At 50.4% G+C, this 25,698-nt stretch overlaps 1 protein-coding gene across 1 annotated transcript in view; it reads left to right on the top strand.

Annotated features, from left to right (window-relative positions):
* The window catches only part of MAP3K14 (mitogen-activated protein kinase kinase kinase 14), a 38,308-nt gene that overhangs the window by 8,782 nt on the left and 3,828 nt on the right, over positions 1-25,698 (top strand). Inside the window, exons 2-12 of the mRNA XM_058561242.1 lie at positions 9,879-10,154; positions 11,323-11,392; positions 12,969-13,179; positions 13,258-13,875; positions 14,796-14,933; positions 20,594-20,723; positions 20,952-21,083; positions 21,575-21,679; positions 23,246-23,409; positions 23,916-24,066; positions 25,277-25,651. Of these exons, the coding sequence (XP_058417225.1) occupies positions 9,899-10,154; positions 11,323-11,392; positions 12,969-13,179; positions 13,258-13,875; positions 14,796-14,933; positions 20,594-20,723; positions 20,952-21,083; positions 21,575-21,679; positions 23,246-23,409; positions 23,916-24,066; positions 25,277-25,651 (2,350 nt within the window). The 5' untranslated portion in view covers positions 9,879-9,898. The remainder of the gene's footprint in view (positions 1-9,878; positions 10,155-11,322; positions 11,393-12,968; positions 13,180-13,257; positions 13,876-14,795; positions 14,934-20,593; positions 20,724-20,951; positions 21,084-21,574; positions 21,680-23,245; positions 23,410-23,915; positions 24,067-25,276; positions 25,652-25,698) is intronic.

The following is a 25,698-nucleotide window of genomic DNA, read 5'->3' as shown; positions in this document are numbered from 1 at the left end:
TTTCTATAACATACATTAAAAATGTCTTGCTGCTTATGGTTTAAAATGAAATAGGCATGCCGTTTGGCTTTTTTTCTCAGTACTACTCCCCCTCCCCCATTCTCCTGCATACCAGTTCCATAATTGTCTCTGTGGATCAGTGATGCTCTGGTAGCATCTTTTCTCTATGCTATTGGCTCTCCTCATGCAAAGGATTCAAAAGTTGAATTGAAAATGCCGTTGTAACACTTTTCTTTTAAAGCTTTTACAGTGCCATATATCAGGGGCCTGGAGAAAAAGTACTGACCATGTTTATGAAGATAGTAGCTGATGCTCAAGGCTTTGCCTATCAAAAAAAACAACAGTAAATAGGCTCAAGAAGCCTGGAGCCAGGCTTTATAAAATGAATGGCAAATTTGAACTTTGTCATAGTATTGGTCCCTGAGATGGGCCTAGCTATGCTGGGAGTGGGTGGGCTAAGGTGCACAGGCCTGTCCAGCTTGAAGTCTTTGCTCCCCATCGCCATTTTAAAGTTGCCTTTTCCAAAACATAGGCTGTCTGCGTTCGTGCTAACTATTGAAATGCTTCTTCCTGGGTCAATCCTGGGTTTCTCACTAACAAACCTTTGGCTTGTGGCAGCTTCTGCATTTGGGTCCCAATTTTTAAAGCTTAGATCGTTTGAAAGTGGATAGATACAGTGTCGTGGTTAAGACTAGGGGCTTTGTTATAAAAGAGTCCTGTGTGCAAATCCTGCTTCTGCCACTTCCTTGCAGTGTGGCCTTGGGCAAATTACTTGACCTACTGAGCCTCAGTTTCTTCCTCTGTACAAAGGGAATAATATTAGTGCCTTGCTCACAGAGTTATTGTGAGGATTCAAAAAATAATGCATGCATTACCTAATAAATAGCAAACAATAATAGCCACCATTATTATTTTTATTATTATTGACAACCAGCATGTAATTATACGTATACACATAGCAGCAGATTGTTGAGAACACCCAAAGAATGTCCACAGGACAACTAATTTGAGCTCCAGCTGCCAAGGAATTCTGGGTCCTGGTTCATCATGCACCGTTGGGTCATTCCTCAGTTCATTCAGAGCTGAGGCATTGCCAGCAGAGAGAGAGAAGCTAGATGGTGTGTGCAGAATACGCTTCAAAGAATATCCTCTCTCATAGGCTGTCCTTTTCTTGCTGACCACTTCTGCCCTCTGCTCTCAGGATTCTCCCCTCCTCCTTTGACAGTGACTGTTTCAGACCTCCTGTCTGACCCTAGGGCTGCTGGCTAGGAGCTGTGGGAGGTAGGTTTCAGCTCTGCATAGGCAAGGACTTTCAAACAGCTGCTCATCTTGTAACAGCTTCTGTCTCACTGGAGGTTCTGCTAATGTTTATAGAGCACCTACTGTGTGCCAAGCACTGATTGGGCACTTAAACATTGTTTCTTGCATTTAATTGTCCTGTAAAATCCTGTTATTTCAGTTTGAGGATCTCTGTTTTACAGATGAGACACCTGAGTCTTGAATTAAGTGATCTGCCCATGGTCACACACTAGAATGTTGAGAGACGATGATTCGAACTCGGATCTTTTGACTCCAAGACCATTCTGTTATATAGCTGGGTGGCCATCCCTCAAGATTATTAAGTTATGTGTTGGAATAAATGACCTCCAAGGGCCCTTCTGATCCCAGGATCATTTTGTGATTCCTTTATCATTTATTTATCCATCCATTCTCCCCAACTAGATTGTAAGCACCTTAAGGGCAAGGATAGCATCTTTCTAGCAAATAACTAATATACTGTTTGGGAACGCCTGTCCTTGACTGATGGCTGCTGCCTGCTTCCCTGACACACTGAAACAGGAGAGGAGAGAGAGTCCGCTAAGAAAAAGGTCACCCAGAAATGCCAATCCCGGGAATTTACCACCTAGAATTTCTCGTACAAGTGCACAAAGAAGTGAATAAAGGTGTTATTTTTTTTTTTTTTTTTGCAGTATTACTTATAAGAGTGAAAAATTGGAAACAATTTGCAAGTCCATTCATAGAGGAATAGGTGGAGAAATGATGGTACATCTGTACCATAGAATCTTATGGAGCCATTTAAAAATTTGAGATCCAATACATATACAATAATCTATTGTTAAGTGAAAGAAGCAACTTATAGAATCTTATATATGTATAAGCCCATGTTTACTTTAAAAATAGTCCCAAACTATATGTTTGTATATGTATACTAATGGAAGTAGAACGATTTACAGCAAACTTAAGTGTTTCTTATGTTGCAGGGAGATGGGAATGGTGCAAGGAATTCTTGTTTTTTCCCTCTATACACTTTTGTACAGTTGAAATTTTTACAATGAACAAGTATTACTTTTGTATTTGAAAACAAAATAAAGATTTTAAAAAAAAAACCCAAGGGCAGATGTTACATAAGGAAGGTAGGAGAGACTAGTCAGAAAAACTTGGCTCTTTCAGGTTCCTGGATTGAGACCAGCCCTCAGATCCCACCCCTTAACATAAGCCTCGAAGGAGGGGCTGGTGGTTTTCTCTCAGGTCCAGTGCTGCTGTGTTTCACACTCTTGTGGGGCCGCTTGTGCCCATGAGAGTTTCTTACATCCAGCACTAGCACAGACCTTAACTGCTGCATACACTTGTCTTGGATGATTATAAATAAAAGCAGGGAAGCAGTGGCCGCCAGAGTGGAGGAGGGCTGACAGAGCCATCTTTGAGCAGCTTCCTACTTCTTGAGTCACAACTGATAAAACCCACAGTCCCCAGGGGAGAACAAGAAAGGGAGGGAAATGAAAACCAAAACCAGGAGGGACGAGCTTGCCCATCTCCAGCCTTCTGGCAGCCTTGCTGCCAGAACTCGCCGACTAGCTGCAGAGATTCTAATGAAGGTTTCTTGTGTGGGTGGTGTGTGTGGGGGGTGGGGGAAGCAGTCATCACGTATTTACTAAGCCCCACTCACAAGTGTGGACCAGATGCCTCATAAATTCTCATCCCATATCAAGAGACCTTTTTCTAGTTATAGCTTGTTTTCACTATAAAAGTAATACTCCACACAGAACATCTCTGGAGGGATATAGAAGAAACCAGTAACGGGGACCCCCTCAGAGGAATGGGGGGAGGATGGGAAGGACTTAGACTTTTCACTGTATATCCTTTCTGTATTTTCTTTTTACCACTTAGCAACATTATCTGTTAAAAAATGAAAACTGAGAAAAGTAATAGATGCTCACCCGAAAAAAATGTAGAAAAATTAGAAAAGTGTAAAGAATATTAAAACACCACCAAGAGAGATCCATTGCTGCATGTCTGTGCTAGGTGTCTGCATTTTTATAAATGTTGATGTAATATACAGACACATGCTAGGTGGGATCATACTTTAGATATAATTCTGTATCCTTTTTCTGTTAACATTGTATCCCAAAAGCATTTTTCCATTTAGTTAGAAATTATTTATAAACTTTTTTTTTTTTTTGCTGAGGAAGATTAGCCCTGAGCTAACATCTGTTGCCAATCTTTCTCTTTTTTTGCTTGAGGAAGATTAGCCCTGAGCTAACATCTGTGCCAGTCTTCCTCTACTTTATATGTGGGTCGCCGCCACAGCATGGCTGACGAATGGTGTAGGTCTGCGCCTGGGATCTGAACCCACGAACCCAGGCTGCAGAAGCAGAGCACACCGAACTTAACCACTACACCGTGAGGCTGGCCCCTATAAACATTTTTAATGGATGCACCATGATCTTATTTAATAATTATCCTCCCCTGTAATTAGATATTTTTGTTCCAGTTTTTTACTGTTATAAAAATACACTGAACATCTTTGATTATGCATCTTTTTTCATATTTCTGTTTGCTTCATACCTAGATTACGAATCTGTGAGTTGTGCACACAAGAAGTGGCTCTCTTCTCTGGGTATAATGATTTACCATTTCCAGAGTTCTTTCATCTACATTATTTCATTTGATGAGTAAAGGGAGTGAGGGTGTGATTGAGGACGAGGGTGAGGAGAGTGAGGAGACCTGCTGTGCTGTAGGCAGCCAGAGAAGGAAGCCGGCAGTACAGTAGAGCTGTTGGGAGGGGCTTCCTGGAGGTGGAAGGCCTGGGCTTTGCCACACAGAAGGACAAGCCTGTGAAGGACAAGCAGGATGTGCGGGGCGACCCACACAAGGATGTGGCACACACAGAGACCTTTAGATTTGAGTAGCTAGTGGGGGACAGACCAGAATGGCCAGAGCCAAAATCTATGCTTAGGGAAACAGTGGTCAGACAGATTATGGACCACAGAGTTGGGACTGGGCCCATCAGCAGTGCTGAGCCAACAGATGTCTTTGAGTTTGAGGTGATCTTAAAGACATGATGTTTTAAGATTACCTCGGCATCAGTGCAGGATGGGAAGGGGTCAGGGAGAAACTGAAAGTGGGTAAGGCCTGTGCTGATAGAATAGATGTGAGGTGATTGCCTTAAACATTTAGAGGCCTGTAGACAGCAGTGTTTCTGCACGTGTGGGGCTAGCCAACGTTGACGGGCATGTGGTAGGAATTGGAGGACAGTCATAAATTTTATTCCATACATTTCATTTACCCGGCAATTTGACCTATGGAATTGGCAGTGAGACTGAGTTTTTGTTTGAGCATGCGTGGGGATCTCTGGGTCTGCCTGGCCAGTTGGCTGCTTTGCCAAGCCAGCTCACTCTGCGTGGCACTTGCCCTTGGTTCCCCTTACTGCACAGCCCCTCATTTTTGATAGGCAGAGGCTGGCTCAGTGTGGCCTAGTAGCCAGGCGAGCTGAAGGCTGAAAAGAGGAAGCATCAGAATGAGATTGGTTTTGAACTAATATCTTATTAAGGAAGTTGAGTCATTCTACTTCTGCTATTTGTCCCCTCTGGGCATTCAGAGAAGGACAAGTTTTTACTTCCAGATCTAATAGTCATGAGAGGGATTTGCCCTGATCTGCCCTGGCCCCTCAGTGGACATTTTCAAGATGACCCTGTAAGATGGAGATTTTTATGTCCTTTATGTACAGAGAACGAAAGCTCAAAGTGTTGAATGCCTTCGGTAAGGCTCAACACCTTGACTTTATGCTGCTGAAACAGAGAAGCCCCGTTGTCTCAGTGATGGCATTTATGAGCCTGGTGAAGGGCGAGGGAATGGACTTTCATTTCACATCTTCTATTGGCCAGGCAGACTGATTGGCATGTCATGTGCTCTACCTCCTTCAGTCCTCAGAACAACTCCAAAGAAGCTAAGAAACTCAGTGACCTGCTCAAGGTTTAGTGTGCAGGCCGGGGAGGCAGCAGTGTGGGTTCAACCCCACCTCTGCAACTTGTACCTGTGTGACTGGCAGGCCACTGAACATCTCTAAGCCTCAGTCTTCACATCTGAAGATGAGACTAACAATGGTAGGTACTTAGTCAATATTGACAATTACTGTCCTGAATTGGAGTCAACCAGCCCTCAAATAATCCTGACAAATTGGTGGCATTTGGGGAACTGGAAGGAATCTCGAAAGATTTCCTAGCCACTGGTTTTCCAACTCTTTTCCTTGGAGACCTAGGATTCTGCAGAGGTCATTGGTGAATGAAGGGAAGCTGAGTATGTGTGCCCTTTGCCCACCTTCTTTAGCAGAGCAGCTGTTTCTAATGTGAGTTACATATCAGTTGCATGCTTCTAGCTCTTTTACATATTGGGGGTGGAGGTATGATTTCATTTCATAAAAATGGTCCTGCTGCTTTTAAAAAAAAAGTTGCCAAGGCTAGAACCCACATCTCTGGTTCCTAGTCTCGTGTTTTTGCTGTACTTACTAAAACAGGGAACTGAAATGATACATTTTAGAAAGGTTATCATCACTGAACATCAAAATTTAAAACATTATTTTCATACCTTCCAGTTAATCAAAAATTCGCTTAGCCTAAACCCCATTCCTGTCTCATAATCCTAGGAACAGAAATTTTGCTGCTATCATAGCCTTAGACAAGAACTGTCCAATAGGACTTTATGCAGTGATGGTAATGTTCTCTATGTGCACTGTCCAGTACAGTAGCTAGTGTAACAGAGGATCTGATTTTTAAATTTTATTTAATTTTAATTGATTTGAATATAAATAGCGACATGTGGCTGCTGGCTGCCGTATTGCATAGTGCAGCCTTACAGTATAGAGAAGGGGTCAAATGGCACTCCCCAGCCCCTCGGCATCAGAATCATCCAGAGAACTTGTCAAAAGTACAGATTCTGGGCCTAACGCCCAGTGACTGATTCAGTCGGCCTAGGGTGAGCGCATTGTAAGAACTCATCTGTTATTCTAACTTGCAGTCGGGTAGGAGAGTGCTGCATTAGAAGCTCTCCCTTGGAGTGGAGGGGTGGGCCAGAGTCAGGCATTTAGCCCTGGCCTTGATCTTCTGGGGAGACTAGAGCAGCCTTCTGGGGAATGTCAGACCCTTGGAGAATGTGATGAAAGCTCTGGACCTCATCTCTGGAAAAATACAAGCTGCATATAGTTTCTGGGGCTCACAGCCCACCTTGAAACCATCCTTGAACCCACATCAAGAACTCCTCAACTTGGACAGAAGATCTTTACTAGCTAGTGAGGGAGCTGAGTTTGAGTCTCAGGGCCCAGGAGCCTTGCCCACAGCAGGCATGTCACACAGATATGCCCAAGGGTTTTCTGGTACCATCCCAGTCATTCCTACCCCTAGACTTCTCCAGGGGGTCATCGAGGCACCACAGAAGAGAGAACAGGCAGTGTACATGGATCAGGCCCTAAAAGAATACCTAATGAATTCCATATCTTTTCTGTTGTTTTCTTGGACTTGTGGGTGAGCCGGGTGGGTTTGACTACTGCCAGTGCTCATGTCCTCAGCTCTGACACAGAGAGCAGACGGGTAGAATGCACTTGAGGCCTGAGTGAAGCTGGGGAGAGTGTCCAGACTGAGTAATGGATCAGGATTTTGACTTGTCTTCAAAGGCAGAGACACAGCTGGCTCCCACAGTCCTTAGTCCCCACAAGCCGCAGGGCAGTAGGCTGGGGCATCGAGCCAGGGGCCAAGCCCAGGGCTAGGATGACCACCTGGCCAGCAGTCCCAGGCTTAACGCAGAACCCTGTTTTTTACGGACCAGAACCCATATAGAAGTGAGGAAGGAGGGAGGGGGCAAGCATATATGAATGTGTAGGAAAGCTGCTGTCAGGCCAGAGTGTCCCAAGAATAACCTCTTGAACTTGGAGGCTGTCGGTGAGGGTGTGAGTCATGGTCATGTGGCCCAGGAAAGCCAGCCACAGGAGAGGCTGTACAGCGCCAGGGCCGTGATTTCGTGCCCCTGGGAGGTGAGGGTCAGCCTGTTTTCCCGTGCCCGTTACAGGTTCAGCTGCCAGCTGCTGGGTTAGCTTCTCAACGGCCTCCTTGTTCCTCTCTCTGCCTCCAGGCTGTTGGATGAGTCATCAGGGAACTGCAGAGGAGGCCTGAGCTCGGCTGCCTCAGCTTCAGCCTCAGCTTCTTCTCAGGGACAGGCGCCTGGTGTGCTCATGGAGGGAGGGTCAGGGCCCCTGGCCAGCGGCCCATCTAACCACCCAGGTGAAAGGACGGCTCCTGGGGGTGCGAGAGAGTGCCCCACAGCCTCTCTGGAGGAGCTCTAGCTCAGGAAGAGCCGCGTCAGGCAGACAGGCTGTGTGAGCCCAAGCAGAGCTAGATCTCGAACAGCTGGGGGCCCTCGGAACAACCACTGACCACCAGCCTCATTTCTCTCGCTCGTCAGACGGCACTGTCTTCATCCTCAGTGCTCGGGATCATCCTGTCTCTGCAGGCCATCTTTTGATTCCCTCATTCAGCCAACACCGGTTGTCTCGTCTGTGCCCCACTGTGCCGTACACCGAGGGCACCACCTCTGCCCTCAGGAGCCCTCTGACCAGGGAGGACCACGAATTTCCCCCCTTGTGTTTGCCTGCAGCCCAGGAGACTTGGGGAGTGGGCAGCACAGCCTGGAGCCTGGCCTTGCACTGCCACACGCAGGCTGGGGTGACCCTGGGCAAGTCTCTGCCAAAGTTCAGGCCTCAGTTTCTTCAAGTGAAAATGAGGAGGTTAAAGTGATGTGGAGGTCCCTATAAGCACACCTCTAATACTGTTAGGTTTGAAGGGTTTTGCTTTGTTTTTAAGATGTCATTTCCCCGATAAGGAGGCTGAGGTAGGTAGGCGCTACTGGGGGCCCTAGACCGATTCCTTTTTGGAGGTGGAAGGGGTTGAGGAGGTGTGCGGGGGGATGAAAGCATGGTTACAAGAACAACAGCCTGCCTTGGAGGGCTTTCACCTAGTTGCAGTCAGAATACCCCTAAGACTTCTTAACATCATCAAGTCACAGTGAGGCTGCCCATTCTGCCTCCTCGGTGTCTGGCCTTCAGGACCAAACCCAGGCATCCATGCTGAAAGCTGGAGCCTCTCTGAGTTCAAAGCTAGCAAGCCCTTGAAGGCAGAGATGTAAGTTTTAAATTACTAGTGACCACCGAACTCACCCCACCCTCACTCACCCTCAGTGGAGCTGGCTCAGTCTTTCATAGCGATCCTAGTGAGGCAGATTCAATAGGAAGAAGGTGTCAGCCTAGTGTTTCCCAGCTTCCCACTGTCTCCTTTAAGCTTCCAACCTGATAGGCCAACAGGCCAGAGGCATTAGAGGTTTGGCCTCACGTGGTCTGCCTTTCTGCCCCAAGAACAAACAGAGGTGTGATCCGGCATACATGGCGGTACAGCAGGGGAGACTGCATCTGTCAGTAACAGCTTCAAGACCAACATGCCAGCAGAGAGCACTTATTAAAAACCTGTCTGAATCTGGTGCTTTCTCAGGCTTTGTCTGAAGCAAGTCATGACCTAGAAGTGCCCCGCTCTTTGGGAGTTAACAGTCTCAGTCTTCAAATAGGTTCCCAAATGGTAACAATCTCAGATCGGTGCTGTTCCTTGTCATGACAGTTCTAGTCTACATGCTGTTTACACAGATTGTCTCAGCACTGGGCTCCCTCTCGCCTGTGGCTCCCTGGTAACACACAGGCTGGTGGAGATGGAACCCAGAGAGGTGAATTCTTCTGCTTTGTCCTCATATTTCTAGAGGTATAGGTTGGTGTTGGGGGCTCTAATATAAATTCCACTACTAATGTTGCCTGAGAGAAAAATGATACCTAGGAGAGGTTTTCAACAAATGAGTTTGGACATTACAGAAGGAAGCATGTCACTTCCTTCTGGAGAGCCACAAACAGATGCGTCTTGGGAAAGGAGCCAAGTGCTGGCACTGCCATTTGCATGCTGATTTTTAGACTTTTTAAAATTTCGTATATATGTACGCACATACACACAAATATGTATATATACACACATGTGTATACACACATATACATACATATATCTACCTCCTGCTAGCAAAAACTTGATTCTCCCCACTTGGAGAAAAGCCATGTGGGTGAGGTAGACATGTCCTCGAAGAAGGCAAGGCTTGTGCGGAGCCAGTGAGGTGACTGATGGCTTTGGAGTATGGGATCCACCACCTGTTCTGGGGAAGCAGTTGGCCATAAAACAAACAACAGAAAAAGATTCAGCCATTATTTATAAAGGCAAGAAAGAAGCAACCCAGATGTTTGTGCTGTGGCTATCCTGGAGGAAGTGGGCTGGAGTCTTCCTTGTTGGGCAAAGTGCAAGAGTCTGTTTGTGATGGTGTGCTGGTGGGACTGGGGGCTCATACCTCATGGAACAGTGTGGATGTTGAGAGGCTGACTCCTTTGCCATTTGGGATGTTTGGAGGATAAACACGTGTGGCTTAAAGAGGCAGTGATCCTTTGCCCCAGGCTTTTCTCCTCCAACCTAAGCCTGACCCAGGCCCCTCAGGGTCTGGGAGTGACCTGCTCTGTTTGGTCTCTCTCTCAGGGTGAGCGTGAGCCTGGGAGATGGCAGTGATGGAACTGGCCTGCCCAGGCGCCCCTGGCTCCGCAGTCGGGCAGCAGAAGGAGCTTGCCAAAGCCAAGGAGAAGACACAGGCAACGGGGAAGAAGCAAAGCTCTATCAACAAGCTCGAGGCCGTGGAGAAGAGCCCTGTGTTCTGTGGGAAGTGGGACATCCTGAACGATGTGATTACCAAAGGCACAGCCAAGGAAGGCTCCGAGGGAGGGCTGGCAGCCATCTCCATCATTGCCCAGGCCGAATGTAAGGGGCCCCGGTTGGGGGCTTTTGGCAGAGAGGGCAGATGGGTGGGCCTGCAGGTGGGTGCAGTCCTTGTTCCAGGGTGGCTGGGCACAGGTGAAGGTCTGGGTCCCTCTATGGAAGAGGGAGGTCAGGATGACCACTGTATGAGATTCTCACAAGATACAGCTGGGGGTTAAGCCAAGAATGAGTGTGAAGTGGGAACTAGAACAGTGCTGGGGGATGGGACACAAGAAGGGAGAAGGGGCAAATGGAGGCTTTTGTTCATCATGACCAGAGCAGGGGAAGAGAGCAGGGGGGCAGGAATGCTTGGGCTTCACAGGTCCTGGGGCTCTTGGCAGGATCCTCAAGCAGGCCCTTAGCCTTCTGCTATGACCTTGGGCAGCCTGAGCATCTCTGGAGAGGCCCCAGACAGGAAAGGCCAGGTCTCCTGGAAAGCCCCTCTGGGGCCTGTAGGCCCTTCATCACCTTCTGCCTCGAGGTGGCCCCACCCTAAAGAATGAACGCCTGCTCTTGGGCCAGTTGAGGGGCCGCAGGGCGAGGCCTGGTCTGGTGCTTTCTGCTTCCACTCACAATCCCTCAAAATGACTCGGAATGGTGGCTGCCACCAGAGCCTGAGACACTCCCAGGAGGACTGGGTAGGACCAGGAGTCTCCTCTCTCCCGCACACCTACCTTCCAACCCAGCAGGTTTCTTAGGGTAGAGCCTGGCGAGACTGACAGCTCGTGATGGCATTTTCCCACAAGTACACATCCTTCCCCTCATCTCCCACTTCCTTCTGGCTGGATTTTGCAGAAAGATGAGAGAATAAAAACTAAAATGGAGTGACATAATGTCATAATACATACATGCACACGCACATATCCATACATACGTACATATGTGACAGCTTAGATTTATTGAGTGGTTGCAGTGTGCCAGGCACTGTGTTGAGTGTTTTAAATAGATCACCTCACCCGAGCTCACAACACTTATGGGATGCTGGGAGGGGTGGGGAGCATCGGTGAGGGGAGCTGGTGTGGGCAGGGAGGTGAGCACCAGCTGAGTGGTCTGGGGAGGAGGAGGAGGAATGGCCCAAGAGGGCACCTGTGAAATGTCTCTCTCCTCAGTGCTGAACTCCTGTTCTTTCTCTTCTTTCTGCTTGTCCACTCCCTTTTCCTTTACTTAAAAGGCGAGAATAGCCAAGAGTTCAGCCCCACCTTTTCAGAACGGATTTTCATCGCTGGGTCGAAACAGTACAGGTAAGGAGGCGAGCTTGAGTGGGCCACAGGGAGCTGAACCGGCGTCCTCCCCCTCCAGCCACTTGCCCAGGCCGCTCCCAAATGACCCCTGGCTCCTTCAGCACCTGTGGTTCAGCTCTTGGAAGCTGCCCAGACTTTCCTGGCTGAGCTGCTCTCTCAGCCAAATAAGCTTTTGAAAAGCTTTTCACGGCCTGTGGATGACTGCCTCTGGGTCATATCAGCTTGACGTTTTATTTTTATTCTCCTCAGAGTCCTTGCTGCTCCCTCTTGGTTCCCATCAGTAGGGAGGGTGCTGGGAACAGGAGTCACTTTCCCACTGGTGCGTGACCATGAATGCTGGCCCCCTGGGCCGCTCTAGCTGGGGAGAAACCTGCTGAGTCTTTTCTCCTGTGAGACACACCCAAGGAAGGATGAGGGTTTAGAAACAGGCAAGGACAGACAGACTCGCAGCTCCGTGGCCCTGTAGAAAAGAAGCCGAAGTGAGGCTCAGTCTGTTCCCAGGCTCCCCATCCCCAAAGACAATTTTTGGCAACCCAAAGTTGAACCTGGAAACAGTTCCCTCCTCTACCACCAGGCGGATTTTTCGTCATTGGAATTTGGGAACTGCTAGTGATGAAAAGGTCGTGGGGAGGGCTGCTGCCCTTGAACCAAGAAATGCTCAGTGTTTGGGCAAATGCCTTATGCTGCCCCTGCTGCCTTTTGGCCCAGGGTAGGGGTCGCTGATGGACTCACTTCTTTCGGCTGTCTGAGAGAAGTCTCTAGGCCTCTAGCAGCCCCCCAGGACTGGGGTGAATCTGTCTCCTTTGTGGGGGGCAGAAGATGAGGCCACGGGAGGGTGGCTGAGGCCTGTGGTCTGCTCCACAGCTGTTTGGCAGTGGTTCCTTCTGAAGCTCTTCTGTTGCCAGGGCCTCAGTACCTGGCAGAGGTAAGAGCCAACTTAGATCCATGGTGGTGGTGAGCCTCTAGGCCGTCAGAGAAAGGCAGGCTCCCCTGGTTCCCTTGCACCAGCCCAGGCAGAATGTCTGTGTTTGTGTGGCTCCTCACATTCCTGCAGCAAGCAGGTATCTGCAGGAACCAGTGGGAGTGGAGGCAACCAACCTCAACTATCCTTCCTTCTGGAGGCAACAGAAGCCTGTCAGTGAGGGCTGAGAATGCCTGCCGTGGAGCATAGCCCTCCAAGTGACATGGCCCCATCTGGGACCTCTCCAGGGCATCCCACCTTGGAAAGCAGTGAGAGAACTGTGTGTCCACCCCCCTCCAGTGTGCACCCCATCACGATAGTAATGACCACTGTTTATTGGAGGCTTGCCTTGGGGCCAGGCACTGAGGTAGGCTTTTTAAATGAGCTGTTTCATCTAAAACTCATCTCCACCTGCATAGCAGAAAATACTACACCCATTTTATAAATGAGAAAACTGAGGATCCTTGGGGTTTAAGAACTCGCCCACGTTCACTCAAGTACTAACTAAGCTGGGATTTGACCTCAGGTCTATATGACTCTAATGGCAGTTCCCTGAGCCATTATATCTTCCTGCATCCTCAAACTCAAAATGCGTCTCTGTCCCCTTTTTGACAGCCAGTCCGAGAGTCTTGATCAAATCCCCAACAATGTGGCCCATGCAACCGAGGGCAAAATGGCCCGTGTGTGTTGGAAGGGGAAGCGTCGCAGCAAAGCCCGAAAGAAACGCAGGAAGAAGAGCTCAAAGTCGCTGGCTCAGGCAGGAGTGGCCTTGGCCAGACCCCTCCCCAGAACCCCCGAGCAGGAGAGCTGCACGGTCCCAGTGCAGGTGAGGCCCGCCACCACACGCCAGCCCCCGGGCTCTGGGCCCTGGCCGTCTGTCCTAACACCTGTGTTTTCCCCGCAGGAGGATGAGTCTCTGCTAGGAGCCCCGTATGTTAGAAACGCCCCACAGTTCACCAAGCCTCTGAAGGATCCAGACCTGGGCCAACTCTGTTTTAAGAAACTAGGGGAGGGCCTACGGCCAGCACTGCCTCGATCAGAACTCCACAAACTCATCAGCCCCTTGCAATGTCTAAACCACGTGTGGAAGCTCCACCACCCCCAGGACGTAGGCCCCCTGCCCCAGCTCGCTCACCCGTTCCCCTACAGCAGACTGCCCCATCCATTCCCTTTCCACCCTCTGCAGCCCTGGAAACCTCACCCTCTAGAGTCCTTCTTCTTAGGCAAACTGGCCTGTGTAGACAGTCAGAAGCCCCTGCCTGGCCCACACCTGGGCAAACTGGCCTGTGTAGACAGTCAGAAGCCCCCGCCTGGCCCACACCTGGAGCCCAGCTGCCTGTCTCGTGGCACGCGTGAGAAGTTTTCGGTGGAAGAATACCTGGTGCATGCTCTGCAAGGCAGCGTGAGCTCAGGCCAGGCGCACAGCCTGGCCAGCCTGGCCAAGACCTGGTCGGCAGGGGGCTCCAAGCCCCAGGAGCGCAGCCCCGTAACTGAGGACAGTGAGGGGGTCCTGCTTACTGAGGTAAGGGTCCCCGAAACACACGTACCCATACCACCACCACCACCAAGTCCAGGGCCGGGAGCAGCAGCTGGGTGTCAGAGTGGGAGCTGCTGTGGGAGAAGACTCGGAACCTGCCAGACCCACTCTCCAGTTCCCACTCTTGGAGGGGGTGATTTTCTCTCTTTATCCGAGTCCCTCATGCATGTGACAACAAATCAAATAGTAGAAAATTGCTTATCACTGATGAAAAGCAGTGGTCTCCCACTCCACCTCCAGGCTCACTTTTCAGTCTTTTTAGCTATTTCTATTTTTAGTTTTTCTCATTGATCACTTCATTATTGCTGAATTGAGTGGGTCTGTGTATTTTATGAATAATCCATATACTAAGAGAGGAATAAGCAGATATCAATGGCAGGTGTTACCTCCTGACCCCCCAATACAGAAGATGAGGAGTTTGCCCGTCTTCTCTTCCCCTCCTTCCCTGTCCTCCAGTTCTCTTCCTGGATAACTCTGTAACTTGCAGTGACTTCTCCAGACTTAAATTTCTGGGTTTATTCCCTCCATCTTGACATTATCCCTGGTCCCCTGCCCCTCTCCTGTCCTTCCTTTTCTTCTACCTGATGGCTCCTGAGTTATCATTTTTCACTGTCAAGGTTGTTGACAGTTCTGTTTCTGTCCCACAACCACAAGTCCGGGAAGGTTTCTCTTCACAAGGATCGGCTTATCTCTGGCAGCCGTGAGGCTCTTCTTTGCCTTCACCCTATTCCTAAAACCCCCTTTCTGGGCCTGCCCCCCAAGAGCCCTGCCTCAGACCTGGCGGTGTCTTTGGTTGTGAGGTCTCAGCCCCGGCAGCCTGGAAAGGACCACCGGCTCGAGAGCCTTCCTCACTGTAACCCTTCTTTCCGCCACTGAAACTGGCCTCTCTCTCCTGCCAACCCCAGAAACTCAAGCCAGTGGATTATGAGTACCGAGAAGAGGTACACTGGGCCACGCGCCAGCCCTGCCTGGGCAGAGGCTCCTTCGGAGAGGTACACAGGATGGAGGACAAGCAGACCGGCTTCCAGTGTGCTGTCAAAAAGGTATGCCAGGGGTCCGGGGGCTAAAGAGGGAAGCCAGGTAGGCAGCCTGTTGCATTCCCTCTGCTTTCTTTCAGGGATAGGCACAGGGCGGCCATGGGTCTGACTTGTTAACAGAGCCTGGCTATTGCTAGGCACTCTGGGTCAGCTGGAACTGGAAGGGAGCAGTCTCAGTCACACGTCCCGGTCTGGGAGCTGCACTTGGTATGTGTGTACGTGAGAGGGGGAACAGCACTGTGCACGCAGCCTGGGCCACTCCTGATGCCAGGGCCCTTAGAGGCAAGTCAAAACCTGGAAGATGGTTGGGTCATCATGAAATTCATGTTGAGCTGAAATCCCTAAACCACAATAATGGGGCTGCCCACACCTGGACCGGAAGGTAATAACAAGAGCACGAGCCTCCACCTAACAGGTCCCTCCTGGAGAAGGCCTTGCACCTGGGGAGTCAGATGATCTGGTTTGAATTCAGGCTCTGCCTCCTGTCAGCCAGGTCCTGGAAGAACTGGAGACCAGAGAGGGTAGTGTGCCTCGCCCAAAGCCGCACAGCTGGGCCTGGACCTGAGGCCTCCTGTCAAATCACACTGTCCAGGCCCAGCAGCAGCAGATCTGCAGATCTCAAGAGTGTTAGCCCTGCTCCCCTTCAGCTCTCTTTTCTCTGACCCCTGACTCTCAGCTCACCTTGAGTAGAAGCCACCTTGTCCCTGGCACAAGCTCAGCCTGAGAGCGAGCACCCAGGACTTCAGAAGCCAGAAATCAGAAACATTTCTGTGGGCCATTTCTTTAGCCCGTGGGCAGGGTGAAATAAGCTAGCTCAAAGATAGACCTTGTTTTCAAGCAGCTTATATCAAAGACACTCTGAGCCTCAAAAGGAAAGAGACCGAATAGGCCCAGCACACTCAAGCCCGGTGCAGAGTGGACACTGCCATTGCCTTGGGTGCCTGTGGCTTTAAGGGGTAAGGCTACAAATGGGGATGTGAATAAACCTGGCTTCCCTGGCTCGTACGTGGGCCAAGGTGTTCGAGCTCTAGAGTTTTGGCCTCAGGGTGGTAGGATGAGAGAGGGGACTATCCGTAGGTATTACCCCAAACTTTAGACGTCCTGTTCAACTAAGCAAGCTCCACCCTACCACCCCCCACAGACCAAAACCCGTGCTGAGTTCTTGCCAGCATGGGGCATCATCTTGCACTGAGATGCCAAGGCCACGTGCCTGACCTCCTCAGCTGCAGTCCCCTCCCCAGGCCACCAGAGAAGGCGCAGCTGTCCCTCCTGAGAGGCGGGTGGGAGGAGGGTGACAGAGTGTGAAGTGTCCTGGAGATGAACGCCCAGTGCTGGGGAGCTTAGTCACTGGGCTTCTCAGCTGTTGCCCTGCTGAGGTTCTCAGAGTCCCAGGCAACAAGGTAAACAACCCTAATATAGTAGAAGAGGACAGACACCCCATTTCTCACCTCCCAAGGCAGTCGGAAGGCTCCCAGCACAGCGCATGGACTTCCAGCGCCAGAGCTGCTGCTCTCAGAACTGCCTCCTCCCATCCACGGACTCAGTGGGGAGGGCTTGTTGGCAGCCTGCACAGCTGCTCTGGTTGGGCAGACAGCCCCTCCTTTCTCTGGAGGGGAGGGGGTAGGGCAGGCAGTGGTGTCCTTTAGGATTTTCAGCTGGAAGATCTGAGAAACAGTTCTCTGCTAAGCAGGTAGGGATTGGGGGGTTAGGGGTAGGGACCCAAGGTCAGGCTGCATGTAGGGTCAGAGAAAGTCTGTGCACCCTCCAGTGCTCTCTGGGGAGGATCCAGGACAAGAAGCATCACGTGGTGACGCCAGCACTCCCTTGGGCCTCCTTCTAGAACATCTGTGGCCCCAGGTCAGATGCTGATTGGCCACAGGTCCAGGGTTTAATATAGAGGTTTTGTTTTGTAAGGTTTTGTTTGATCTTTTAATTATAAACAAATGCAGGCTCATTAGAAAAGAATTCAGATAAGACCAAAACAAGCAAAAGTCTCTCTGTTTCCCAGTCCTATTCACAGAGGTAACCGCCCTTTGACACTAATCTTTCTAGACTTGTTATGCATCTATAAACTGTAGTTGTTTCTCTTATTAAAAGGAGATCTACTCTAGAGGTGGTTCTGTACCACGTTTCTCACGCACTAGTGTTTCAGGGAGATTTCCTTGTTGGCACACGTACATCTGTCTTGTGCTTTTTTACAGCCAGTGTAAGTTCTTATCCTAGTCAGTGGATGAATTCATAGGATCCATGAGCTCCTGGAACTTTATTGTGAAGTCTATATGTGTGTTATGTGGATGGGTGCACTCACATTTCTGATGGGGAAGGGTCCACATCATTTATCAGATTTTCAAAGGGATCTGTGCCCCAAACAGGGTTATAACTATTCATTTGAGAACATCTGGCTCGAGCGTAGAGTTATGAGAGCCTCCTTTTGACTCTGCCACTGATCTGGGGTAGTGTGGCCTTGGCCACGTCAAGCCACTGAGCACCTGCTCTGTGCCAGATGCTCTGCTGGGGGCTGGAGACAGGGTGTGGAATCCACACGCCTGACCTAAAGGAGCTCGGTTTGTAACAGGATGGACGTTTACATGGCATAAAGATGGTGGAAGCAGCCATCAGTCAGGGACACAGACGAGGTAGGCCTGGACAAGTGTGTAGAAGGAAAATGGAATGAGGACCAAGAGGAGAATATCTCAATGGTGATGAGGAAATAGGGGGGAAAGCTCTTTTATTGGACTACTGTGTGCCCAGTACTGTGGTAGTCAGTGTCACGTATTTTATGTTCCTGGGATCTTTAAAAGAACTTATAGAATTGCTGTCATCCCCTTTTTTACTGATGAAATAAAACGGGATATGAATAGTAAAGAAAACAAGAGGGGAGAGTTTCAAGAAGGAAAAAGTGGTCCCCCAGTGTCAAGTGTGCGGGCAATTAAGTGGAGGGAAGTGGCTTGTGGATTCGGCAGTTAAGTGATGGCTGACCACGCTTCCACCTGGGTATGCTTGCTCCTGAATGTATGTAAAAACGCGCAGGATGTAAAAGCCAATACGCCTGGAAGGGCCTTCAGTGGGGCAGGGTAGCTGGCAGCTCTGGAGTTAGGCTTCCTCGACCAGAATCCCAGCTCAGATACTTTAAACCCAGTGACCTTGGGCAGGTTCCTTGTCAGGCTTCATATTCCTTCTCTGTAAAATGGGGATAGTGAGAATACCACCTGATGGGCTGTTGTAAGGTGTCAATACCTAACACTTATAATGTGCTTAGAGCAGTACCTGGCATGTGTTAAGTGGGCGTTAAATATTAGTTCTCATTAGCATCTCATCACAGTCAGCCCCTCCCTTTATGGCTGAGGACACTGAAGTTCAGAGAGGGGAGGTGGGCCAGACAGGTAGCTGGCCTGGACTAGAAGCCCCATGTGCTTTCTCCCTAAAGTCCTGAGGGAGCTTTAGCCCAGCTCTCCCTAGGGCTGGCACAGACTTCTAAAGCATCTTGTGTTTTGAAGTGTCCCCTCTGACCCCTTTGGTCTGGTGACTGGGAATGTTTTTAACATTTCTAGGACACTCTAGAGGACTTATGGATTTCTTAAAAGTTAAAGGAGAGGTTCCCAAACTTTCTTGGTTCACAGCCCTAATGTCTCAGTAATTTTTGTGTGTGTGTGAGGAAAATTAGCCCTGAGCTAACATCCACTGCCAATCTCCCTCTTTTTTGCTGAGGAAGATTGGCCCTGGGCTGACATCCATGCCCATCTTCCTCCACTTTATGTGGGATGCCTGCTACAGCATGGCTTGACGAGCGGTGCGTAGGTCCGCGCCCAGGATACGAACCTGTGAACCCTGGGCCACTGCAGCAGAGTGCACGAACTTAACCGTTAACGCCACCAAGCCAGCCCCTCAGTAATATTTTTTTCATGGCACTCCAGGCCAAAACAAGCACCTAACAGTTCCATTTATTAAATAGTTAGGTCAGATAATGTCTTTATCTTAACAACCTAACATCCATTTGAATGATAATGCACATAAGTTGAAAGAAAAACGTTTCTTCTATTCTTAAACCACCATAATTACTGAGATGTATGCCTTGTTGGGCACCACACAGCTTCTCCAGCTTTGAAATCAGATTGGACACCATCACCTTCATTTCCTGCTCCACATTTTCCCCCTGAAGTACTTTTTATCACAGCAGCCTGCAAAAACCTAGCTTCGTAAAGATGTATGATCAAAAGGAATGCAGCGCGATCTACTGTTGAAACTGAACTGTCTCGAGCTGGCAGTTGACGCGGTGTCCTGCAGGTGTCATGATCCTCGCTGTTTCCCTCAAATGTAAAATATCATGAGTTCTCTGCAGGGCCTTGAGGTTTGGGCCCCCACAGTTTGGGAGCAGTAGGGTTAAAGACATTTGCTAATACAAGTCCTGTTGGTGAATTAGTTCCAACTCAAGTTCAGAGCCGGAAACACTGACAAAGAGTCAAAGTTCATGCAAGTTGATTAACCAAACCAGATATTCTTTAAGTAACCAGAAGAAAGACATTTTCCATTGATAGGCAAAAGTCCAAAAGCCCCACGTCGTCAGAGCTCCCGTTTGCCAAGTCAGCGGTCTCCAAGGGAAACTGCCAGGTCCTGACTGATTTCTTCCAGGCTGCTTTTGTTACCACTGGCGCCCCCTGGTGGTACCTCCCAAGGCTAACATGAGAACCAGCAACAGCCAGAAAGGAGGACGTCTCTGTTAGGCAGGCTGAGCTTTTAAATAAGCTGCTCTTATTTGAGCTGGAGGGAGGAGGTGGAGAGCTAGCATTTCCTGAGCACGCACTGGTTGCCAGGCCAGGTGCTGGTTACCATCCCTCCGAATCCTCACTGTACCCAGGAGCAGAAGTCAGTGTCCCCACCATTCACATATGGAAATACAGCTTAGGGGAATTCATCTACTTTTGGAAGTGGCCTAGCCGGGGTCTCAGCCCAGGATCTATGTATCCAAGGCCTATTTCTTCCCGCCATGCCATGCTGGTCCATGCAGAAAGGAGTGGGTGGTCCCAGGGCTGCCAGTCCATGGTGGGAGGGGGCCTTGGCCAAACCCCTCCCCAGAAGCCACTCCTGTGCCCAGATGCTGGGGAAACAGCTGCAAACAGAATAAACAAACACTGCCCCATCTATGCGGACATTTTAGTCCTCAGGGGAGAAGACAAATAATTATGAGTTGAGAAGGGTGCTGAGGATCCAGAGGCACTGACAGCCAGAATCTTGGCACATCAGCTCTGGCTTCAGATAAGTCAGAAACCCACAATCTGAAGAGTAGACATGAGTGTTGATAAATAAAAGGTCCCATGTCCTAGAAATAGCCCACAGATTTGGGCTGGGGAAAAAAATGTTCTGTGTTTGGCAGATTTGAGGGTGGGCTGCTAGCATGCCAGGAGCCTGGATAAGGACTGTAGTTTTTGTGTGACTGTAAGTGTTTTTGCACATCAGCACTCAGAGCTTTAATCAAGTACTGGGAATTGCCTTTGACCCCAAGGGCGTGAGGGACACAGTTTAGTGTCTGAGGGCCCTGCCAGACCTCGGAATCATCACTGGGAACCTCAGCGGTCTCTGTGCATGGAGCACCAAGGGTCCTGACAGGATGCCAGGGAGCCAGCCCTGGGCCCTCACCCTGACTCGCAGCCACCTCTGGGCCCTTCCAGGTGCGAGTCGAAGTGTTTCGGGCAGAGGAGTTGATGGCGTGTGCAGGATTGACCTCGCCCAGAATTGTCCCTTTGTATGGAGCTGTGAAGGAAGGTCCTTGGGTCAACATCTTCATGGAACTGCTAGAAGGTAAGGAGCCGGGTGCCACTCTTTCTCCCTTGAAATTCAGAGCCAGGGGTTTCCCCGAGTCTTGCCCAGGTTGACCTTGGTTCCCAGTCAGTCCGTTTTTAACCTCTTGACCCTGTGACATCGGCAGGAAAGGCCTGCTTTCCACCACCTGCCCTTCAAGGCCTTTGCCCTTGGCTTGCTTGGAGGCCTGGAAAAGCCCCATGTAAAGACTGGCTATTGGTCTCCTAGGTGGCTCGCTGGGCCAGCTCATAAAGCAGAAGGGCTGTCTGCCAGAGGACCGGGCCCTTTACTACCTAGGCCAGGCTCTGGAAGGGCTGGAATACCTCCATACCCGAAGGATTCTGCATGGAGATGTCAAAGGTGAGGCTCAGGCCCCCACAGCCCTGGTCCCCATTGAGCTCCTTTCTCACCCCATCCTGCCTGATTTCCTCCAGATTTTCTGGGCCTGGCTGGTCGTCTCCAGTGGCAGGGCCTGAGTCAGGCCAAGAGGGCTGTGCCAGGGGAAGGGGAAGTGTGTTCTCCAGGCCCTCAGCCTGGAACTGTAGTTTCCAGTGGGTGGTGCCCACAGAGAACTACAGATGGAGCTCCCACACACTGGTGACCACTTGGGGGGGGGGCGGCGTCCACAGGAGTAAACTCTGCTCCTGTCCCCTCACCCTCAGCGATCCTGCCTGCTGCCTGCCTCTAGCCTGAACCGATACCCTCCTCCCTTCCTCCATGACTAATGAAACTAATCAGAAGCAGCAGCTGCCGTGTAGGGTCAGCCAGAAAATTGCCTCACTGGAGGTCCAGATTGGGCTGGGGCCCGACGTGACTCACCTGTTCCTCTTCTTCCCGGGGCGGCCTGGCAGCTGACAATGTGCTGCTGTCCAGCGACGGGAGCCGTGCCGCCCTCTGCGACTTTGGCCATGCTGTGTGCCTTCAACCTGATGGCCTGGGGAAGTCCTTGCTCACAGGTAAGCCCCCCTCCCTGCCCCTCCTCAGGATGACAGTAGCCAGTGGCCTTTACTAAGCATTAGCCGTGTGCCTTCTCCTGTACTTTCCATAATGGCAACCAGAGACGAGAGCACTTTACGTCCACCATTCTGTTTCAGCCCACAACCACCCTCGGTTATCATAAGGCTTTGTTGTTAAGCTTAAATGCAGTAGGGCATGCCAGGTGCTCATTCCTGATGTTCCTGTTACACAGAGAAGGGAACGGAAAGGCTGGGTGCCTCGCCCTAGGTCCCAGGTCTTCTGCCTTGGAGCCCCCATGGCTCCACTCCTGTTGGTCAGCCTTACTGGCGGAGCTGTGCTCCCAGCCTGGGACCTCAGCCCTCCTGCGCCTCTGAGAGCACAGTTTCAGGAAGCACAGTGGGGAGGCTGACCAAGGGGCCTGGGCTCTGTCACTGGAGAAATGTCTATTCTTAACTTATATTTTTCTGATTATTAAAATAATCCATGCCCATTGTAAAATATTTGGCAATTATAGAGTTAAGTGGTATAGAAGGAGAGGAAAAAAAGAATTCTCACCATTCCTCTTGCCCAGAGAGATAATCATGAATATTTTAGATAATTCCTTCCAGGTCTTTTTTTTTTTTTTTTCTGTACATAGTTAAGGCCATTATAACACGATTTTGTGCCTTGCTTTTTTCATTTATAGCATTAAGCATAAAATGATTTCATTTTGACCGAAGGGAAAACAATCTTTTAGAAGGGATTCTTTGTTGCTAAAACACTGAGTTGATAGTTCTAAATATGTAAACTGAACATGGACACCTGACCTCCACTTCAAAATATCTTTAGTGTTTTTTTCTTATATAAAAGTAATTTCTGGGGCTGGCCCGGTGGCACAAGCGGTTAAGTGCACGCGCTCCACTGCGGCGGCCCGGGATTCACTGGTTTGGATCCCAGGCGCGCACTGACGCACCGTTTGGCAAGCCATGCTGTGGCAGCGTCCCATATAAAGTGGAGGAAGATGGGCATGGATGTTAGCCCAGGGCCAGTCTTCCTCAGCAAAAAAAGAGGAGGATTGGCAGATGTTAGCACAGGGCTGATCTTCCTCACAAAAAAAAAATAATAATTTCTAATATCTTGTAGAAAGTAGAGCTAAACAAAAATAAAAAATACAAATCACCAGAAAAAATACTGTTAACATCTAGTATCAATCCTCCTAGTCTTCTATTCATGTAAGTTTTCTAATATTGTGTTTTTCACTTACTAAAATTTCAGGAACATCATACCATTAATTAGTCTTCTACAACCTAATTTTCAATGTCCAGGCCCTTCCCTATTTTTAAAAAGCACTTCAAGATTGTTCCACAGGACAGAGCCCGTATTTTGGATGATGTATTCTTTGTACCAGTCCCCAACAGACTCCCCGACTTAGCTCATCCCCAGCAAGTTTGATGTGGAGGTTTTATCTCTATTTAAAATAAGAGACAGATTCACAGTATCTCAGGAATTGACTGGGGTGGTCATTGCCGAGGCTCTTGCCTGTCAGAGTTCACAGTTGACTTTTCTGTCTCGCCTCGCCTCCCCAGGGGACTACATCCCTGGCACAGAGACCCACATGGCTCCAGAGGTGGTGATGGGCAAGCCCTGTGACGCCAAGGTGGACGTCTGGAGCAGCTGTTGCATGATGCTGCACATGCTCAACGGCTGCCACCCGTGGACCCAGTACTTCCGAGGGCCGCTCTGCCTCAAGGTCGGTGACAGCACAGGGGAAGGCCAGGAGGGAAAGCCAGTGGGGCCATGGCACTGGGCTGCAGGCTTGAGGTGGCCTCCCATTTTGCTTTTCCTCAGTGACAGATGTGAGCAGGGAGCAGGGCGAGGCCTCATCATAAATGTGGAATCCTAACTAAAATACTTGCCACCTGAATCTGGGGTTCCAAAGGGAGATCCCAGGTGAGGGGTCTCCTTGAGTTCCTGGCAAGTCAGGGCTCTCTTGCGTCCATACCACCTCCACCTGCCTCCTGACAGGCTGGGCCTGGAGGTCATGGGCACCTTGCTCCCTGGCTCCGGACTGTCCTACTTGGCCCCTTTTTCCCCTTTTCTTGAAGTCCCAGCCCTCACTCTAACCCAAGCTGCTCCAGTCCTTGTGGCAGACCCCAACACAGCAGGGTGGGGGAGAGTGGGGAGGAGCAAGCACAGAAGGTGGGTGCTGGAAAGCGAGGGGGAGGCGGGCCTCACATGTTGTCTTTTGCTGCCCAGATTGCCAGTGAGCCTCCGCCTGTGAGGGAGATCCCACCCTCATGTGCCCCGCTCACAGCCCAGGCTATCCAGGAGGGGCTGAGGAAAGAGCCTGTCCAGCGAGCGTCTGCGGTAGAGCTGGGGGGAAAGGTCAGCCTGGCACTGCAGCATGGTAAGAGCCTGTGCTGGCTGCAGGGGGCGGGAGAGACCACAGGGCTGTGTAGTGATCGAGAGCAAGGTACTCGACCCCTCAGAGCCTTAGTTTCCCATCTAGAGCATGGAGATGACACCAGCTTCAGGCTTGTTGGGAAGATTGAGGTGATGGGAGTAAAAGTGCGGAGTACTCTGCCTTGATGCAGAGCACAGAACAGCCTGCCTGGGCCTTAAAACCGCAGTGCTGGGTCAAAAGAGGCCCAGCAGAGAACACAATACCTTTTATTTATTTATTTTTTTTTTTGAGGAAGATCAGCCCTGAGCTAACATCCACTGCCAATCCTCCTCCTTTTCCTCCCCAAAGCCCCAGTAGATAGCTGTATGCCACAGCTGCACATCCCTGCAGTCGCTGTACGTGGGACGCGGCCTCAGCATGGCCGGAGAAGCGGTGCATCGGTGCGTGCCCAGGACCCGAACCCGGGCTGCCAATAGCGGAGCACGCACACTCGACCGCTAAGCCACGGGGCCGGCCCAACACAATACCTTTTATAAATGAAAAATTGATAAATAAAAACAACACACACTTTTGAAGAATGTGGTCAAACCCAAAGTGACACATCGGACATAACAGACTGTCACCTGGGGGCTGGGCAGGGGAAAGGCAGTGGTTATGGGAATGACAAGGGAGTAAACAGGAGAAAGACCTTGCAGAGTCCCCCAGACATAGATGGGAGTTATACTGGCCCTGGGGCTGAATGCCCCCCACTCCAGAGAAATGGCGCCCTCAGGAAGCACTGACTGTGGGGAGGGAGGGGTAGGAGAGACGGAGGGTCAGGGACGCCAGTTTACCTGGGAACTCTGAGTTGGTGTCACCCCAGAGTTGGTGTCACCCCAGAGCTGTTTTTAAATGTTCTGTTTATTATTAACATTAACAAAGTTCTTCTCTGGAGCCAATTCAGTAATTTTTAAGTTTGCAGTTGGTTACCTAGAAGGAAAATGGGATAAAAGACAGAAATCTTGTCCTTTTCCCGTTATAGGAGGCCATCTTATGGAAGACGCCTCCTCCAGAGACCACAAGCTTCCCTCCTGAATTGTGTCCCTTCGTGGGGGCAAGAGTCCTCCCTCACTGCTTGCTTCCAGCCTCCTCTGCTAGGGAAAGGCCACCTGGCCTGGCCTTGCGTCTGTGCTGACTCATTTCCACCTCACCACGCGTGCTCTCTGTTTTGTAGTGGGCGGTCTGAGGAGTCCTTGGAGGGGAGAGTATAAAGAGCCAAGACGTCCACCGCCATACCACGACCACCCACCGCCAAGCCCAGCCCCTTCTCACCAGAACCTATGTGCCCAGCCCAGGGAGCTCTCGCCAGGGCCCCCGAGGCCCCAGCCAGCTGAAGACACAACAGGCGGGGCCTGCAAGCTCCAACCTCCTCTACCCCCAGAGCCCCCGGAGCGGAACAAGTCTCCGGGCCTGAACTGGGGCAAGGAGGAGTCAGGGACATGGGAACCCTTGCCTCTGTCCTCCCTGGACCCGGCCCCCGCCAAAAACCCCAGCTCGCCAGAGCGGAAAGCAACCTTCCCCGAGCAGGAACTGCAGCAGCTGGAAATAGGTATGCGCAGCCGCAGCTGCGGCCTCTGGCCACCCCCACCCCCCCAC

This window comes from Diceros bicornis, chromosome 18 (assembly GCF_020826845.1).
Source record: "Diceros bicornis minor isolate mBicDic1 chromosome 18, mDicBic1.mat.cur, whole genome shotgun sequence".
Classification (NCBI taxonomy): domain Eukaryota; kingdom Metazoa; phylum Chordata; class Mammalia; order Perissodactyla; family Rhinocerotidae; genus Diceros; species Diceros bicornis.
Note: the sequence above shows the minus strand (reverse complement) of the source record. Positions and strands in the feature narration are given on the sequence as shown.